Source organism: Prionailurus bengalensis, chromosome D2 (genome assembly GCF_016509475.1).
Source record: "Prionailurus bengalensis isolate Pbe53 chromosome D2, Fcat_Pben_1.1_paternal_pri, whole genome shotgun sequence".
Taxonomy (NCBI): domain Eukaryota; kingdom Metazoa; phylum Chordata; class Mammalia; order Carnivora; family Felidae; genus Prionailurus; species Prionailurus bengalensis.
Window position 1 is genome coordinate 84,663,237 of NC_057351.1, and position 18,747 is coordinate 84,681,983.

The 18,747-nt window shown below is 51.7% G+C and overlaps 1 protein-coding gene across 11 annotated transcripts in view; it reads right to left on the minus strand.

The window, feature by feature from the left end:
• Positions 1 to 18,395, minus strand: part of EBF3 (EBF transcription factor 3) — a 120,065-nt gene extending 101,670 nt beyond the window's left edge. For 3 of the 11 annotated variants that reach the window (XM_043597888.1, XM_043597885.1, XM_043597890.1), the window contains exons 1-6: positions 17,729 to 18,382; positions 17,487 to 17,643; positions 17,056 to 17,119; positions 16,318 to 16,373; positions 13,333 to 13,406; positions 11,658 to 11,726 (exon numbers count right to left, since the gene is read on the minus strand). In XM_043597888.1, coding sequence (XP_043453823.1) covers positions 11,658 to 11,726; positions 13,333 to 13,406; positions 16,318 to 16,373; positions 17,056 to 17,119; positions 17,487 to 17,643; positions 17,729 to 17,862 — 554 coding nt within the window. In that variant the 5' untranslated portion in view covers positions 17,863 to 18,382. Of the gene's footprint in view, positions 1 to 11,657; positions 11,727 to 13,332; positions 13,407 to 16,317; positions 16,374 to 17,055; positions 17,120 to 17,486; positions 17,644 to 17,728 lie in introns of all 11 variants that reach the window. The other 8 variants (XM_043597893.1, XM_043597884.1, XM_043597886.1 and 5 more) reach the window with 5 other exon arrangements.
• Between the last annotated feature and the right edge of the window lie 352 nt (positions 18,396 to 18,747).

Sequence of the window (18,747 nt, forward strand, 5' to 3'; positions counted from 1 at the left end):
GGAGGAAGGTGGGGGGAGATGGTGAAGCCATCCAAAACCAAAGCTCTCCCCACGTCAGACCGTATAGGATTTCTTAACCTTTCAGATAACCATCACAGGAAAGATAACTCCGGAGAACCCTAACCGATTGCCATGACCTAATCGTATGGATCACTCAGGCCCGTTTAAAGCATTTGAAGAAAAATGACCAGTGCAAAGAACGTGATTGATCAGAGAGCTCTGTAAATCATGTGGATTCGGCACAGTCCTCCGGCCTCCACTGCTAGGGTTCCATCTATGATGATAAATTAGCATTAGATGGAACCTAATGAGTTTACTAAACATTTGGGATTTGTGCTAATAAACTGGCTGGCTGTGAACTAGCAGAAGCGATGAGCAATCCCGGGGCTCCCTCTTATCTCTGTACATGACAGTTAGACCACGCTTCCAATCTGCGATCAATTCATCATCCGACACCATTGTACATTCCTCACAAAAAGATAATTACTGCTTCCCTGGATCAGAACACTCATATTTCCTTGGAATTGCTGCTCTTGATGGCAGACCCTGTCACTGCTTCCTCCGAGCCCCACTATACAGCTCTATTTATGATCATTATTTTTGCCTAAACAAGCCTTTTTCCTCAACTTGATAACGAAGTCCGCTCTGAGAAGGGAACAGTTAAGGCATTGTTTCCTCTGCGGACTGCTTTTGCGTTTAGTGGAGGCCGCTGACAAATATTTTATTCAGGGCATTAGTAAAAGTTTCCACTCGTTAGGAGATATCGCTTCCATTTCCTTCAAAAAAAAAAAAAAAGAAAAAAGAAAAGAAAAAATCCTGTTCCCAGCTCTGATTTGTTAAAAAACAGAAAGGGAACAAGAGTAAAGCAAGTAACGTAACAGAGAATAAATCAAAACATGATTAAAAAGACCGTAGCAGGTTCCAAATCACATGCCCCTGGCTTCGCTGCCTGTGCGTTGCTGGACCCTGCCTGGCGAGGGTCTGCCCTGCCGACTGGTCAACTCTGTGTGACCCCCAGCACACGCAATAAATTACCATAACACACAACTCTGAAACAATGTAAATTAGTTACTGCTCACAGGCTAATAAATGGGAACAAATGTGTTTGGGGCTGGAATGGGGTTCTGGATGCTCTAATTGCTGGGAATAATTATAATGGGGTCTCAGGGAACGTAAGAAGTCACTTGTCGTGACAAATGCCCCAGCCCAGCACATACGCCTCTGACCATACGCTCCCAGAACGGGAGCAGACAAATCATGTCCTTCCTTAAAGTTAAATGTACTCCTAGACCTTGCTTAATTCACAATCGTGTACGAAAGCCCTTTCGAAACGATAAGGCACGTCCACGTGTCATGTCGTTCTCAACCAAGGCAAGTTTATTTTTACTGCCAAGCGTTTTCGGAGACTGTCGTGGGCACGCTATATGCACACGAGCAGCGCGTCCAACACAAAAGCTTCGGTGGCCAGCAGAAACGGGAGAGCATCCGCCGTTCGTTAGGGCAGCGGGAGAGAGCAGGATGTATCTTTGAGCTGCACAAAGGCACGCCTCTGGACGGGGAACCTAGCCGTTTATTAACTTGCATAACTCATTTATTTGTTCAAAGTAATGATCTTTGGGAAAAGGGCTGTTATATTTAGAACCTGCTTGTCAAATTTAATAAATGATAGTTATTGCCATTTTTTCCCCTGAAAGCAGTTTTCCCAGATCCTTCTCACCTTCCCTGGGGTCCCCGCCGGCCAAGGACCGATGGGCAGCCCACGTCTCGGTAACTGATGGCTGCTGCCCGGTGGCCGGCTCAGGCCGGTGACCTCGGACGGTAGGGATGAGCATCACGTCTAATCCAATCCCCCACTTATTTCCTGACCCAATCTTCCTGATGTCAGAGGACAAATCGCTTCATTGAGAAAATGGAAATGGACGGGCGAGATCCCTTTGGTAGCAATTCCAATAACCAAATATCAGGAAGGAGACAGGAGAGAGGTTGCTGGGGACCACCCCATCCCGGCACACTGATCTGATTTACAAACCTCTCCTAATGTGAACCAAATGCTCTGGGTGTGAATTCATACTTAGCCATAAAACCCTTTCGTTGCTCTGTCTCATATTAAATACCACATATAACTCTCAGCAGGTTTTATGTTGTGTTTCACTGTCAGCAATGGCTAAAGCTGGCCTAACATTTTGTTTGGCAATTAGGAAAATTTGTAGTTTAATTTATTAAACCAAAAAAGCCAACAACTCCGCTGAATGCTGAATTCATTCCATTTTCAGGCCACAGTGTAGTATTCTGCCTTCCGATAATTTAATCGTTCTCCTTTTATGGCCTGTGCTATTTAAATATTCCAAAGAAGTATTTCTGGGGGTGGGGGGTGGGGACCCGAATAATAAGCAGAATGGAGTGACACCACTTAAATAAAGTCTCGGTAAAAAGTTTTCATTTCTTTGCAAAGGAGCCAGCTGTTTTAAAAACAAAAATGGGGGTGGATCACGTAAACTTCTGAAACACCCACAGACAACATCCAAACACCAAAGCACTAACTGCTACGATAAGCTCACGAGTAAGGGAGTTCACTACAAAAACACAGTCAACGGAAGGGAAAACGCGGCCCAGAAACCTTTCATGAAGAAAAAACAGAAAAACAGAAATTCAAAAGGTATTATTAGTGGTTATAAAGCTGTAAAAATACACGGAAGGCTCTTACAATAGATTTTAAGCGAAAGAAGCCAATCTGAAAAGGCCACACTGTGTGATTCCAACCCCATGACTGACATTCTAGAGCGGGCACAAGTACAGGCCCAGCATGAAGATGAACGTCTGCCCGGGGCCGGGGGTGAGGAGGCGAAAAGGCAGGGCACAGATGATGGTTAGGACAGCGAAACCACCCTGCATGACACTGTTGTAGGAGAAGACCTTTGGGACGCACAGCATCCAGAGTGAACCCTAACTAAACAGCAGACTTCGGTTTCCTTACAACGTATCAGTGCTGGCTCATCAATTGTAACAACGTGCCTCACTAAGGCAAGACGTTACCAGACGGGAATACGGGGACTTCGTACTTTCTGCCCGGGTTCTCGTGTTTCTGTAAACCCAAAACTGCTCTAAAAAAATGGAAGTCTGGGGGCACCCAGCTGACTCCGTCAGGGGAACATGGGACTCTTGATCTCGGGATCATGAGTTCGAGCCCCACCACCAGCCCTGGGCCTAGAGCTCACTTTAAAAAAAAAAAAAAAAAAAAAAGTATCAATTTTTCTAAAAAGCACTCTCAGACCACCTTGGAATCTATATCAAATGCGGAGGAAGGAAATGCCACGTAGGGGTGGTTTGTCGCTGGCCGCAGGTGTGGACTCCGTGGCCCTGCTCCATGACCACCCCGTCCTCGCCCCGCTTTGTGCCTCCTGGTCTTTCTTGTTTGGCCACAGGATGTCATTCCACACAGCTGGATGGTCCCGTGACCTGAGCGGCAACAACTTGGAAAGGACATCTGCATAAACTGGTCAGGACGGGATTTGGGTACCTGCACACCACATCCCCGGATACTGACGGTCTTAGAAAACCCAGGGCCTTCTCAGGGAGGGCCCCCCCCTTCCTCAACAGGACTGGACAGGACCATCCCCGACCCCTCCCCAATGCCTAGTTGGTCTTGTCGGGTGTTGGTTGAGATGAAAGGGGTACCCTTCCCTGCTGTGCCTTCTGTGCAGGCCCCGTCCCCCACCTAGAGTCAGGGTGACCTACCCGCCTGCCCCCACACGTGCCTCGGGAAGGCGTGCCGCCCACCTGTGCCTACAATCGAATCCCACACTCCTATGCTACACATAGGTCACCCTCGGATGGCCCCATGCCAGGGGCGGCCTGCAGACCCGTTTTCCAGTGACACCACCACATCCAGACCGGCCATTCCTGCGAAAAGTCTCCGTCTCAGTGAAAACTTACATCGGGGTGTGAGGATGTGCAGGAAGCCACTGCTGAAGCCTTTACTCGGACGGGGAGATGGGGGCTCAGACCAAGGCGGGTCTTTCCCCCTTTGGAACTTCATCATCAGGAGGGCAAATGTTTTCAGGGCCTTAAACACTGCCCAATTTTGTCTTGTTTTAACACGGCACCCTGCCCCCCGCTGCCTTCTGCTGAGAGAGAGGGAAAAGGGAAAATACAGGCGAGGAGGGAGGAGGGAGGAGGGAGGAGGCAGGGGAGAGCGAGGAGGGAGGAGGGGGAGGGGGCAGGGAGAGGTGGGGGAGGAAGGGGAGGCGGAGGCAGGGGCGGCTGGAGCTGCCCGTCAGGGCTAACCGCGGCCTCCTCCCCAGATGTGCGAGCAGCTCCCCTCCACACCCAGCAGAGGCAAGCTGGAGCCTACTCCGTCCGTCCGCGGGGCCTGGGCTCTGGGTCCTCCAACGACGCAAACTCTGAGCCCTTCCTTTCCGCACATGTTAAACTCATTTCCTAGTGAATTACTGGGGGAAGCAGGGCTGCCCCTGTGCACGCTCACACGCGGCACTCCGTCCACCGCTGGCTCCACGGCCCCGCGTGCATTTGGAGTGTTTTCTAGCTGAGCAACTTCCAGCCAAGGAATTAGAGGGAGAGTTCTCATTTGTTTTGTGTTTAAAGGGAAAGGGAAACCAGTGATTCAAAAACAACCCGTTACAGTTTCCCCGCCCCAGCCCCCACGGTGCCCTTCATCGAACTGGGCGCAAATGTATAGCATTTATTATGTTGATAGATAGGACAGACTGTTTGCTGAATAAATAGTTTTGAAAACAGCCTCTTCAAGCTTTCTACAATTTAATGAACCCTAGTTACCCCAAAGACCGAGAAGCTTATAAAATACAATCCCCCCCCAAAAAAAACCCTTAACACGTAAAATTCCTCTGCTTATTTTTCTAAATTATAGCCATATTTTTTTATTTTAAAGCATTAATAATACCAGCATAATGTCTCATTATGTAGACTTTTGACCACAAACGTTTTGGGGAGATTCGCTAGGTAGATGAACAAACAAGAGGCGCTTGTGTTCTGGCGGGCTGACGGGAGGGCATGGTTTTCATTTTCTCCGAGCACAAGCTCCAGAAGCTGTGCCCAAGCCCCGGCTAAGCTCCTTGAGTTTTCACTTCCTGCATCCCTACTTGTCAATCACTTCCTGTCTGCAACGACAATTTCCATCATTAGAGCGTGCAATTTTTATCTCCTCCAACGTGCCGCCCGTTGCCGCTGGTAGTTTGAATTCTGATAAATTATTCACCGTCTTTGAAAAGTAACCGAAATCACAGCATCAGCGTGAGCTGCCCACATGCACAGGGACCACCACCCTCCCAGTTTGTCTCCTAAACGCTCTGACGAGGCCAGCTCCTCCCGCTTCGGCGGCAGGAGAAGGCCTGTGGCCAGCCCCAATTATCTGCTGGTGCACAGAGAGTAATTATTTGCTTCCTGTAAGCATGCGTAACAGAACCCCGAGTTTGGACGGCTTTCCATAAGGTAATCCAATTCATCCAAGCCATCCTAACACAATTACAGGCACTGGCAATATCTTTGCTTTTCACCTGATAAGGCTGCCGCAGAGGCACGGAATGGCTTGCGTCAACATACCTCCTGGAGTATAGCTTCTGACAGGCCCGGCTTCCAGCCCCTCCCCTCCGCCCCCTGCATTTTCATGCCTGTGTGCTGCCCCGGGCTCCTGCTTACAGCAGCAGCAGAGGCAGAGGCAGCAAAGAGGCTTCTTCTCCCTTGCACAAGCGGTCAAGAATCCGAGTTGTTTGAGAGTGTTGCGGAAATCATGACGAGTGTGTGGCTGGTTTTAAAACCCAGCCTCTGCCTGGCTCGGCCATGGAGTCCTTACCCAGGCCAGGCACAGCCATAAATCTCCGCGGGCCTCCTCGGCCTAGACCAGAGAGGCGGGCGCTGGGCCTGGTGGTGGCCCCGAACCACCGTGGCGTGTGGGGACAGTCAGCACACGGACTTAGCGTGTATGATGTAGACTCTCCTCCGATCCTGGGGCTGCCGGGGGGGGGGGGGGGGGGGGGGCGGGGAGAACAAAGTCGGACCTGTTTCTGGTGTCTCCCTGTGTAAGTGAAAGCATGTCATTGTGAGACAGTAATGTAGTGCTTCCTCTCCTGTTTATTTTCAGAAGTTTATGGAAAAATGTTTAAGGGATGAATGAACTTTTTGCCTCTCCCCACCGGCGTGCCAGGGAATAAAACAGCCATTCACACCTGAGTGTGACAAAGCCAGATGGGGCCGGTGCCAGGCAAAATCAGATTCTTTGTAGCCACATCCATTCATCCCAACCGTGTGTTCCTGTTGCCAAATTCCTGGCCAATGTCTTCCCTCCGCTGAAGTCCCAGCATATTCAAACAGACCCTGAAACGCTCCGCGCCTCAAACCCACGGCCGAGAGCAAGAGGAGGGCTCCGGGATCCCAAGGCCTGTTCGCGGATAATTATAGTCCCATCTTCAGGAAAACCGAGAAGGGAAGGCTCACACCAAACTGCACTGTTTTCATCGCGTTATGCAGATGAAGTGACGTGATGTCGTTTAGGCAGTTAATAAACAGTCTCCGTGTTGCAGGGCATCCAAATGCTACTGAATAGAACACCCTAGATCCCTGAATGATGTGTAATTAAAATTATTTTTAAAATCCTCCTTGACAGGCCGGGGCTTAGCCAAAATGTAAATGACATTAAAGAAGACAATGAATTTAATTTTATTTAATGTCCCTTTTTGCAGATCCTCATTTACATAGCATTTTTAACAAAAGCGTTGACCTTATAAATGCTGGCATTTGTACAGCTCCCTCAGAGTTGGATTTAATCACGCTCGTGCAAAGCCATGAGGGAGGAAGCTTTAAGTTCTCGGCTTGGAGATGGAGTAGGAATAAAAACAGTGGGTCTGGTCAAATGTTTATCCTCCCCGCTTCTGAAAACAACCTGACAAGAAGATGTAAAGGGCTGGGGAATAGCCCGGTGCTGTTTGTAAGGCTTGGTAATAATCATACATAATCGTTTGGAAATATAGCTAATAAAAAATATAATGAGTGTTCAGCAAAATCGGCATTAGGCCCAAATTACATGATATTAATACTTGAACAGGTGCAGAAAGGCGCTTTAAATGAGGTAAATGAATAAAATGTCCCAGAGCACAACTGTGTGTGCTGACAAAAAGTCAATGCCATGAATAATTCAGCGAGGGGGACCGCCAGCAAAGGTCGGCTCTCTTTGACCTTTGTGACAGGAAGTGAAAGGAAACACTGTTGACTAAAAAAAAAAAAAGAGAGAGAGAGAGAGAGAGAAAGAAAAGAAAGGAAGAAAATCTCCAATCGGTCTTCAGCTACCGTTCTGCAATCACTTTAAAGGTGTAAAGTTAAAACGTGTAAATGAATCAAAGCGAGGTTGGGCGGGGGGGGGGGGGGGGGGGGGGCAAGTTAAGATTGTTGGTAGTTAGCGCATCAGAGTAAGGACGATGTGAAATCACAGACAATGAGAGGTTAAGTAAATAATATTTTTCTACAACCCCACGTCGATTATGTATAAAAATCTGAGGTCAGCCGAAAAGTATTTTCAGAGCCCACAGGGTTGAAATTCTGTAACAGCTGTTAAATATGACAAAACTTCCCTCCCCCCCCCCCCAAACTAAAGCTATTCCAAACTCTGTATGAAAGAAAATGGGATAAACAGATGTCTGGCTTCCAGACAGGAAAGTAGGGACAGACTTGGAATGAGAAGTCTCCCCGGCTCTACAGACCGATGCCAGACTTACCGGGGAGGGGGCGCTGCCTGCCACGGAGGTGCCAGCGAGCAGGACGCCTGAGACCGTGCCATCTGGAACCGCCCCGCCGAGCACGCTCCCGGCACCGCGCGAGCACACGGCGTGGACCCGGCCCGCGTGGACGGTCACGGCGCCCGCCGCTTCGCGGGCTGCAACACGCGGGCCCGGGTGCCGCCGGTCCACCCGGGGGGGGGGGGGGGGGGGGGGCAAGTGCGCAAGGGAGGCGAGGGCGCGTGCCTTGCTGGGCACCTCCAGGAGGGCCCGGGCGCGCTCACCAGGATGGCACAGGGGGAGCACGAGAGCCAAAGTGTGGTTCTGGTTTAGCAGCCACACCGACATCCTGTAATCATTTACAGCCCTTGGAATGTACGGGTGAAACGACAGAGATTTATCTGTTCATAGTTGGGATATGTGGACAATGGGTGTTCCTAATGAAAACCATCTGCTTTTGTGTTTTCCCAGAAAACATTATTCCATGAGGAAAATGATACTCCCATCCTTTTCAGGAACACCGTAAGAAATTACATATGCATGTGCACACACACACACACACACACACACGTGCACGTGGGTGCGTATGCACACGCACACCTTTCCCTCCCTGCGTCTGGCTCCCCACAGGTCGCCGCGATCTACCGTGGACCCTGTCCCGTAGCGTCCACTGACTGTGCTTTTACTTCCCAGCGTTCTGCCTCTCCTTTCCTTTACCCCACAAGGCGTGACGTTAGCTTACGTCAACTGCAGGGGAATTGTATTTTCGGGGCTATAAAAGATGGTTTGTCTGGCATTGTTTTATGAGGAAGACGACAGTTAACGTAGGTGAAACCTTCATGGTAAATTAAAAGGGTTTGATAATACAAAACATCCTCACTTTTCCCCCTTCTTTCCTCTGAAGCGCGTCTTCCATGCTGTTCATGAGTATTTAATGCTTCTGAAAGACAACTAAGTTGTGTAATTAATTGATTTAAGGCATCAGAGTCTATAGAATGTGATTTCCCTGCCAGAGCGGGAAGCTTACTCCTCTGTTCTCATAACACAGAGAAGCAGTCTCAGCGTGCCGGAAGAGGCTTGGTGTGGGTTAGAACAAATGTGGGCCCATTGATCTCAATTCAGGTTGGAATTATTGGTTTATATCCTCAGGACAAATATGCCTTATCTGGTCAGAACCTGCTAAATGTATCCAAAGGCCACAAGGAGCTGGCGAAGCACATTGTATATAATTCTTTTTTAAGCCAACTAACCAAGTGATGACATTGCTGATGGGGACCTGTAGACTGACTCACCAATCTGATGGGATCTTTTATCCTGCAATACTCCAGAGGGAGCACAGGCTAGAAACTCAACATGAGCGACTAATTTTAGGCGGCAACACCCCCCCCCCCCGAAATGACTATCATTATGGAATTGAAACTCATCTCAGCTGTGAAAGACTGCGCCTCTCTAAAGATGTTCCCCTCCTGCAGGTGTTTTTTTTTTTTTTTCTTTCTCTGATTAACACAACTTGCCCTAGCGAACACGAGATTCTTCGCTTTTCCCCTAGAAACAGACCTTAAACTGGAGAAAGAGCCAATACGGCAACGGTTTCACGAGCATCTCCATCAGGCAACAAAATAAGTAATGTTTATCCACTGTCAGTGACAGCTCTCTTAAGAATGCTAAAAATGTACATTCTGTCATTACTTCTTCTTTCTTTTTAAATACATGAAATTTATTGTCAAACTGGTTTCCATACAACACCCAGTGCTCATCCCAAAAGATGCCCTCCTCAATGCCCATCACCCACCCTCCCCTCCCTCCCACCCCCCCATCAGCCCTGTCTGTTCTCAGTTCTGTCATTACTTAAGAAACTATCCTTACCTCAAAACCCCTAACGTGGAAGGTGATTAAAATTCCTGTAAAATTGTCATATCTTTGAATTTAGAAGCCAAGCAGATTTTTCATCAATAATTAAGACCTCCAAAGCATTTACGCCAGGCGTAAATGGGGCTGCAATCCTCCTTATTCAAATAAACTTGGTAAACCCATTAGCCAAATGTTTTTACATTTTTCCCCTCCTCTCACGCTTCTGGAATATCAAATGATCACACACTTCTCTTAGACTAGAAAGGTTTCGATAATCTCAGCACACACTTCAATTAACCAAATAGAAGAAAGCATCCAGACAAGAATGAAAGGGGACATTTCTGCACATCAAGGGAAGATATTTCCCACCGCGTGGATTAAAACTGAGTATTAAAAGGTATTCAGTATCAACAGTCGATAAATGATTGAATGGTACACAAACCCAACGTGACTTTGAAGGGAACACACAGTATCCCAAACGTTCGTGGAATCGGCACGACCCCTCCGTTACTGTGCTGACGACGTCACCATTTAAAAGGAAGTCGTCTCTCTAAAATCTCACCATCTCACCAACCGAAGACAACCCAAAAGAGGCACGCCTCACAATCCTGCATTGCCAGCAAACACACACCGCCTCTTCAGGCATCTCACGCTCAGACAAGATTCCAGGAGCTGCTCAAACACTTTTAGCCAGTCAAAAACAAAATAAAATGAATTCGGTGACGAGACGACAATCCAAGGCCGTACGATTTCCATAGCCACCACACTAAAGACAAATATAATTCTATTGATTTTTGGAGTTGGAGTTCTATAAAGTGTTGAACTTGTTCTCAATTGCCTGAGTGACGGCCACAACTGGTCAGCCCTATTTGATTACTAATAAGAGAGCTGTCCTCTCTGTCAGATACCGAACATTCTCCACTAAGCAAACAGCTATCCCAGCTAGTTAAACATTAGCATTGCTCTCCACTGGTGGTGCATATTTCTTTAGGCTTAACTCATAGAGTTTTCCGGGTTTAATTTTTCAGACACTGGACAGCAAAGTTCACGATCAAAAGATAACTTTGTAATGAAAGCTGCTGAAATTCAACCCCTCTTCAAAACCGTCTAACCCTCTGCCTCACAAAACTGGTGTCATATGTACACGCCTAACATTTATTCGATTTGGGTACCAATTGCGAAATCTGCAGTCAATCACACACTGGGCCTCTTACTGTTCCTCCCACTGTTGGGAAGAAAGGACTCCTCCTCTCCTCCAGGTCACCGAAAGCCAGCGATTTGGGTGAGTGTTGGAAGAGGAGGGTGGAAGGGGATGTTTTTGTTGTTTCGACCAAAGCAATGCCAAACGCACATTAGCACTATTAGGACTAATGATTAGTATCTTAAAAGGATGCGACGTTGCCCAAGGAATATGATAAATCACAAGATGAAAAGCAGCAAGGTAAAGAATGCATACAGCTCATCTAGTTATGGAAATTAATGTTGGAAAATGTAACCAGCGTGTGTAATTAGTTTCAATTATAACAACTTTGGTTTGTTAGTTACATATTTGCTACTTGACATAAAGCGACAGCCACAATTGGAAAAAAATTAGGAGACATTTTGCAACTAATTGAGAGCAGATTAAATTCATTCTAACACTGGGCAACAATTACAACAGTCAACGCCACCCAAGTCTCAACTTCAGCTATCATCCGAGATAAAAACAAGGCAAAAATGAAATACTTGTTAACAAATTAGCAAAAAGCATTTTATGACATATCTCTGGGTTGAAAGCCAGCAAATCTCTAGGCATAAAGTGCTCCTCACAGTGAGAGCAGTGGCAGATGATACTGCTTCCCTTGACAACTCGCAAGCAATTACTGAATCCCCACAGAGCGAGCCACCAGGTTTCCAAGTCAACCCACCTGTGCATGATAACGCACGCGGACAACAAATGGTGCAACTCACAAGATGAGCTCCACACCAGACTCCAAAAAACGGAGCAGCTAGAAACCGAGCACAAGCGAAAGGGCTGGGCTGCTGCTGCGGGTTTGTTTTGAGAAATGAAGAAGTCATCCTTACCTGTCAATGATTACAGGGTCTGAGGGCGTTTCGTTTCTGTTGCCACAACTTTTCTTGTCACAGCACCGGCTGTGGAGCAATGGTAAACACTGGTTTCAATACGCACTGCGTCCTTTTATGCCCAACTTGTAATTTTTTTTTTTTTTTTTTTTTGAAGCCTGACACTAAAGCGGTCTGAGTGGAGACAACAAGTCCTCCTACCACAGCAGTCTGGCAAACGTAAACCCGGGGAGCTCGTGTGCTCTGCGGCTACGCTCATGATGTAAGTTTCTACCGGAAGGAACGAAGTTGAACAGTATCTGGTACCCTAGGAGAGCAGCCCGGCTCCTACAGAAATTCTGATGCTAAAATATGGAAAGCGTGTTCGGTGTTTGTCTTTGCAATGAACTGAGGAGAAGGGGAGGCAGGAGGCTTGGGAATAACTTTTCACAGCTCCCGCTTTTGTTTACCTCTAATTGTCAAGCTGTTATTTCTGGAAAAGGTGCAAGATGCCACCTTCAACCAATATTTCTTTTGGGCATTTATTAATTATAACCACAAAGGCACGCATCAATCTATCAGAAACTTCCATTGTTCCTTCTTTAAGCCCACCTTAACTCCGTTATTGAAACTTTAATTAAAGCAGAAATGAAACAAAAATGTTATGCTTCTTGCATTTTAAAAAAGCATACTTGTATAATGGTTACATGTCTAAATTAGCTAAATTAACACCATATGGTTGGCAAAGTATATAAAGCCTTTTAAAGCTGACAGCTAAAGTGATTAAAGAAAGTCTACAGTCTTCCACTTAGAGCTTAAATCACATCTGTGCGCTTTCTATGTTAATTGCAGTACATGCAGAAGTGGATAATAAAGAAATTCCACTTTATTGGTTGTAATTTATATTTATTACCTGATATGAGAAAAAGTCAGCTTTTGTATATTAGCGCTGTAACAATATGTCTGCTCAGAAATGGCATTTAGGCAACAGGCACCGTAGCCAGGCGGAGTATGCCCCTCAGAGTCTGCGGCCTGCTACTGTCGCCTGCAGACCCAGGCCCTTGCTACGCCTCGCAACTGTATTTCACATGCCGCACATGCAAAGTCAATGATGCATTTTTATTTGCCATGTAGGGGTGAGACTCTGGTGGTACTTGGAAAAAAACAGGTGGGAAACTGCTCTTCTGACAGAGATCTCAAGGAACGCGCGCGCAATCTAACAACAATATGGACGAGGCATCGCCACTCTGGGGAAGAGGTTAACTGACGGAATCACAATCCAATTCTCACATAGGCTAGCGCTGGCTTAAGTACAGAAGTGTTTCCTTTTTATCAGTAACACAGTTGCAGAGCTCGGGACGCCAGTGCTTGCGGAGGCGGCAGTAAAATGAGTCCCAGCGCTCTCTGACTCCTCCGGCTCCGGGGACAGAGGCGTCACCCAGGACCCGTTTTCCTTTTTGACTGCACGAATTAATCCGCTCTGCTGAGCAGCCGGTGGCGCTGGTCGTCTCCGCCGGGGAGGGAGAGAGGAGAACGGGCTCCTCGGTGGCTCGGGGTGCAGACTCGGGCCGATTGCATTTCAATCGATGCCCGGCCCGAAGTTGGGCGGGGTGGTGGCGCCTGCAGGCAGCGTCCTTTGTGGACGCAGCTGGCGCCGAGGCCGCCCGCGCCCCCGCTGCCCGCGCCCGCCGCTCACCTGCACATGATCTCGTGGGTCAGCAGCACGCGACACATCTCCGGGTTCTTGTCCTGGCCCTCGTACACGATGGCCTGCGCGGGGGGAGGGGGGGACAAGCAGAGGCGGGGGTTACGCGGCGCCGGCGGCTTGGGCGCCCAGTCGCCCCGGGCGCTGCGGGTCTCCCGGGCGGCAGGTGCACTGCGGGCCAGGGGAGGCGTCACGGCCCAGCCGGGCCACCGTCCCGGCAGAGCCCCCTCCCCGCACCACCTCCCCCCCGCCCGCCCGCCCGCCCGCCCCGGGGCGCAGGGCTAGGCCGCGGCCGGCCTGCTCTCGCGGGCGCCCGCAGGGCCTGCGCGGGGCCCGGGGGTCGGGAGGGTGGCGGCCGCGCCGGGGCTGGGTGCTGTTAGTAGGGGTGGGGGGAGGCGGGTAGGGAGGCCCGGGCGCAGGGCGCGAAGGGGCTCGGGGCGCCGGGGCCCCCTCGGCTGGCCGCGCCGGGCCGCGTCCTCGGGCCATTGTCTCGCCGGAGTTCCAGTCTGCGTGCTGCAAACAGCCGGCGCCGAGGAGCCGCGACCGCCCCGGCGGTCGCGCGCCCCGCTCCTCCCGGCCTGCCCGCCCGAGCCAGGTGCCCGCGGTGGGCGGCCGGGCCCGGGGCGCCGCAGCCGCACGTGGCCGCGCCGGGCGCCCCCAGGAGTGCTCAGGGCCCCGGGGCGCCCGGGCCCGCGCGGCCACGTGCTCCTCGCCGGATGATATTTGCAAAGAAAGTGCTAATGGCCAATCTGGTGTTTATTTTGAAACTGCTAACAATGATTTTTCTCGGGTAAAAAGGCAGTGTCTGCGCACACGCTCGGGTGGGTTTTGAGCAGAGGCTCCGCCAGATGGTGCGAAGGCCGAGGTGCGCTCACGACCGCGCGCGGCCCGGCTCCGCCGCCGGGAACCCAAGCCGGGGGCCGCCCGCACCAGCCCCACCGCCGGCCTCGCAGAAAAAGGAAAAAAACGGGGGGAAAGGTCACTGGGGGAGGGGCAGGGGGCGGGGGCCGAGAGCCGCAAGTTCCCGGCAGAAAAATTCCACGGAAGGGGGAGGGGAGTCCCCTCTCCAGTTCCCTCCCCCCCGGCACCGAAAATTGTCTGGAAATTACTTCCAATCTCCTCGGGCACTTCTCACACTTGCCTCCAGTTCCAGGCGGACAAAGCCCTTTCTCGACAAGGCCCGAGGCTGCCCTCTGGGAAGCGGGAAGGGTCCCCGCGAGCCCCTCCGCCCCAGCCTCCCTCCGGATCCGCTGGGAACCACGGCAGCCATGGGCCGCCTGGGGCTGCGGGGCGCTTGGCCGCGGCAGGCGCCGGCACTTCTCAGAGCCCGGCTTGTCCTCCGATGGATCCCCGTATTTATATTTGATTTATTTTTTATTTTGTAGCACAAACAGAAATCCATAAACTGTCGGTTCAGCGCCATTGACTCTTTGATCAGTTACTGGGCTATTTCTTTCCTTCTCTCCCCCCCCCCCATCCCCGTCAGTGAGAGATTAAATGCCTTTATTTTCAGCCCTGTTTATGTTGCAAAGGTGCACGGCTAAATGAACAATGAGAGTACATTGAAAACGAAGCCGCCTCCTCTATGCAAACCAGAGAAACTCACGGCTGCCTGCACCCACCTCTTAATTAGACCACTGCGGTTCCGACAACATTTAGGAAATAGACGCACCCTGCCAACCAGCAGCCCCGTTTCGAGGCTTCTCTGAATCCCGGTGAAATAATCACCAAAGGGCACGCAGCTGCCTCCGTCTTTCTGACAAAGACACTACTTTACCTGTAAGATCGGTTTTACCCTGAGAGAAAACCGAAGTGTTTTTACGCTGCAGACGTTAAAATCCAACGCGCTTGTTGCCTAGGTCAGGACCAACTTTTTAAAGGGGAAGTAAAATCCGAAAAAACTAACTGCTGTGCCGGGAGTGGGAAGCTTGCGTCCTGGGCTGCAGGAAGCACCCAACTCCTGTCCTACTTGGCTCACCGACCCCTAAAGTTACCATCAAAAACGGAGGTGCTACTTTCTACTTCCATTTCCAAGCCTGAAGCCCACCTCGGACGTCTATTTTACATCCATCTGTGCCTAGTGGATTTAATTTTCGCATGGAACTTGCCCCTCCCCCAACACCATTTTAAGGAAAGTGGGGGTGGGGGGAGATCTTTACAAGGACTAAACAACAGTACCACCCGGCACAAAACCAGCCAGACTGCACAGCGTGAAAAAGCAATGAAGCGCTTTTGTGCACTTAATCACATTACTGATAGCCAATAGTTATCATCGGAAAAGTTGACCAAGACAGGTTAAATAATTTAATAAGGAACTGCTTGTAATTATGTTATTTACAAGGTATGACAGAGGGTGGGAGAGGGGAACAGAGGCAGCTCCCAGAGCAATGGACGGGTGTGGGTGACCCCTGGAGCTGGGAGTTTGAATTATGGAGAGAGGAGGCTGAGAGGTGAAGACGGGCTAGCGGAGAACAAGGTGACTTTTCACCCCAACACATTTCACTTTTAAATCCAAATCAACGTCTCGCGTTACTAGACCATCACACCGGAAAGGGGGGAAAAATGAACTAATCAAGCCCAACTCAATGGGCTTTGGAAAGGAGTTAGTTGCCTTTGTTACAGAAAAAAAAAAAAAAATCAATGAAATGATTCCAAGCAGAGAGAGAGAAACATTTAAAGATATACAAGAGGGGGAGCCTCCTGAAATTTCTCTGTCAAATATTAATTACCATAGCTAATTAAGACAGACTTGGATTCCACGCACAAGCCATCTAATAGAGCATATATGTCCTATTGTGATGACAACAGTAACTACTTTACCAATTGCATCGTTTATTCCAATAAATATGGAATTCTCATTAGCATGTCAAGGAAGCCAAGTGGAAAACAAGTCCAGAGACCCATCTGCCCTCCTCTCAACCCCAGGACAACCCAGCTGAACAGTGGAAAGCAGTGCGGAGGCTTAAACTTTCTCACCTGTTTGGTCATTGAATCTATGAGGCGCACATACAGGTCCTGCTCCGTTCTGACTCCTGCAAAAAAAAAAAACAGGGATAAATGCCCATCAGGATTTTAGCAAGGGCACCTGGGGCACGGGGCTGCTGCTGCTGCCTGCCGTGATGCAGCAAAACTCAGCCATGCCCTTTAAGAGGCGAAAGGGAACCCCAATCGCTTCCCCTGCTCTGAGTTTCTTTTCCTGGTCCGGGACCTCTAAGACTCTTACAAATTTGCCAGGCTGCGAGCAGGCCCGGTGGCTGCACCGGGTGGGCCCATGTGGTCATTTATTTTTAGAAAACAGAAAGCATGAAATGGAAACTGAGTGAGAGTTTGAACTCTTTCTAGTGTCTCTCGAGGATTTTTTTTTTTTTTCAAAAACTCGTGCACAGGAAGTCAGTTCCGTTCCGCTTATGGAGCTGCCCCCATCTCCATAATTAACATTAATTTGCAAAATTGAAACAAGTCACTTAAAAGTGATGTCCTCCTGAAGCCCCATATCGATTCCCCTTTTTACTTTCTGCTTCGAGCCCCACCGGTTAATCATGTGAAGCGCCATCGACTTATTGATCGTTTATGTTTTGTTTTCCTCCTATGCCACGAGAAGATTTCGTGTTTGCGTCCGTGCCATTTTAATCTCGCAACCTTTGAGTCCGTTAGCGTCTCGGGGAAGGAGGGCGAGCCCGGGCGGGGCGGGCGGCGGCGGCGGCGGCCACTTACCGTTACTGTACAGCAACTGCAGTTTATAGTGGATGCCGTTGTTGGTTTTCTCGTTGTTGGGCTCCTGAAAGTAACGATAAAACAATCGCGTTTAGTGCGATCGGCGTCCGGCGCGGCCACCGCGCTCGGTCCCCCTGCGCCCCCGAGGCCCCGCGGCCTCACACATGGCAGGACTCGTAGCTGGGAGCGGCGCGGTGATGTCACTTTCCCGCTGGAAGCCCAGCGTCCTCCTCGCCCCGAGCGAGTCCGGGGGCGCGCAGAAGTTGCGCAGCCCCTCGGCGGTGGCCCGGGCGGCCGCACGTGGCGGCGGCGGGGGCGCCTCGCCGAGCGGTCCCCGCCGCCGAGGGGGGCACGCGGGGCCACCGCGCGCGGGCACCGCCCGCCTCCCACTTGTAGAAAGGTGGAAGGTGGGATGGAGTGCGGGCACTTACTTTCTCTTTCTCCACGAAGTCCACAAAAGCGGTCCTTTCGATCTCCACCGGCTGCCCCTGCCTGTCGTAGAGCGCCAGCACGAAGTGGAAGAAATTGGACTTCCGGAGGTTGGAGGGCGGCTGCTTCTCGAAGTGCGCCCGCGCCAGCCCCACGCCGCTGCGGGAGGAAAGGGACAGCGGCCCGGTGAGGAGCGCGGCGGCCGGGGCCGGGGCCGGGGCGCGCGGGGGCGGCCGGTACGTACCTCTGCGCGGCCGTGTTGGCGTCCACCACCCCCGCCGTGTGCATCCACGAGCGCACCGGGTTCATGCCGCTGCCCAGCGGCTCCTCCTTCATGGTCGTCCCCCCGCGCGGAATATTCTCCTGAATCCCAAACATGAAAACTGCTGGCGGCGGCCGCAGCTCCCGGCCGAAAGCGCTTCCGCGAGCAGCGGCGCTCGGGGCTCGGCGGCAGGCGGCTACCCTGGCCGCGCTCGCCCTGCTCGGCGCCTGCGGTCCGGCCCCGCCGCCGGCTTCAGCCCGTCCCGGGCAGGCGCCACATACACCAGCGGCCGGGGCGCTCCGGACGGCCGGGGGGGCGCGGAGGCGGCTACACCGGCGGCGGCGGCGGCGCTTCGGAGGAGCAGGACGCGGTGGCCGCGGCGGCGGTTGTTGTTGTTGTTGTTTGCAGGCGCGCTCAACGTGGTGTCATCCTAGCCAGGCGGCGTCCGCGGCTGCAGGACACTGCGGGATCGCCCGCTTCTGGCGCGGCCCGCCTGCTCCAAAGACAAATAAACGGGGCAGTGAGTGCCGCGGCGCAGTCCCGGGCGCAGGCGGGGCGCGGCGGGGCCTGGAGCGGCGCGCGCAGCGGACGGAGGCGCACAAAACTCAGCCCTCTCTCCCCGAGGAATGGACCCTTTCCCGGGAGCCAAAACTCGAAGCCCCCGGGAGCGGCGCTGTCAGAGGGTGACGTCGGGGGGCGGCGCCTGCGCCATATATGGGAGCGGCCGCCCCTCGCCGCGCCCCTCGCCGCCGCCGCCGCCGCCGCCGCCGCCGCCGCCGCGCTCGCTGACTGACTGCCTGACGGCGCCGCGAGCCGGCCCGAGCCCCGCGAGCCCCGCGAGCCCCGCCGCCACCGAGCGCCACCGCGCGCCGCCGCCGCCGCCGCCGCCCCCGGCCGCGCTCCGCGGCTCCTCGCGCCCACCCGCAGCCCGGGAAGTTCCCGCTCGCCCAAATAAAGCTCGAAATGAAACAAACAGCCAGTGCACAATCGCTGCTTGGCCC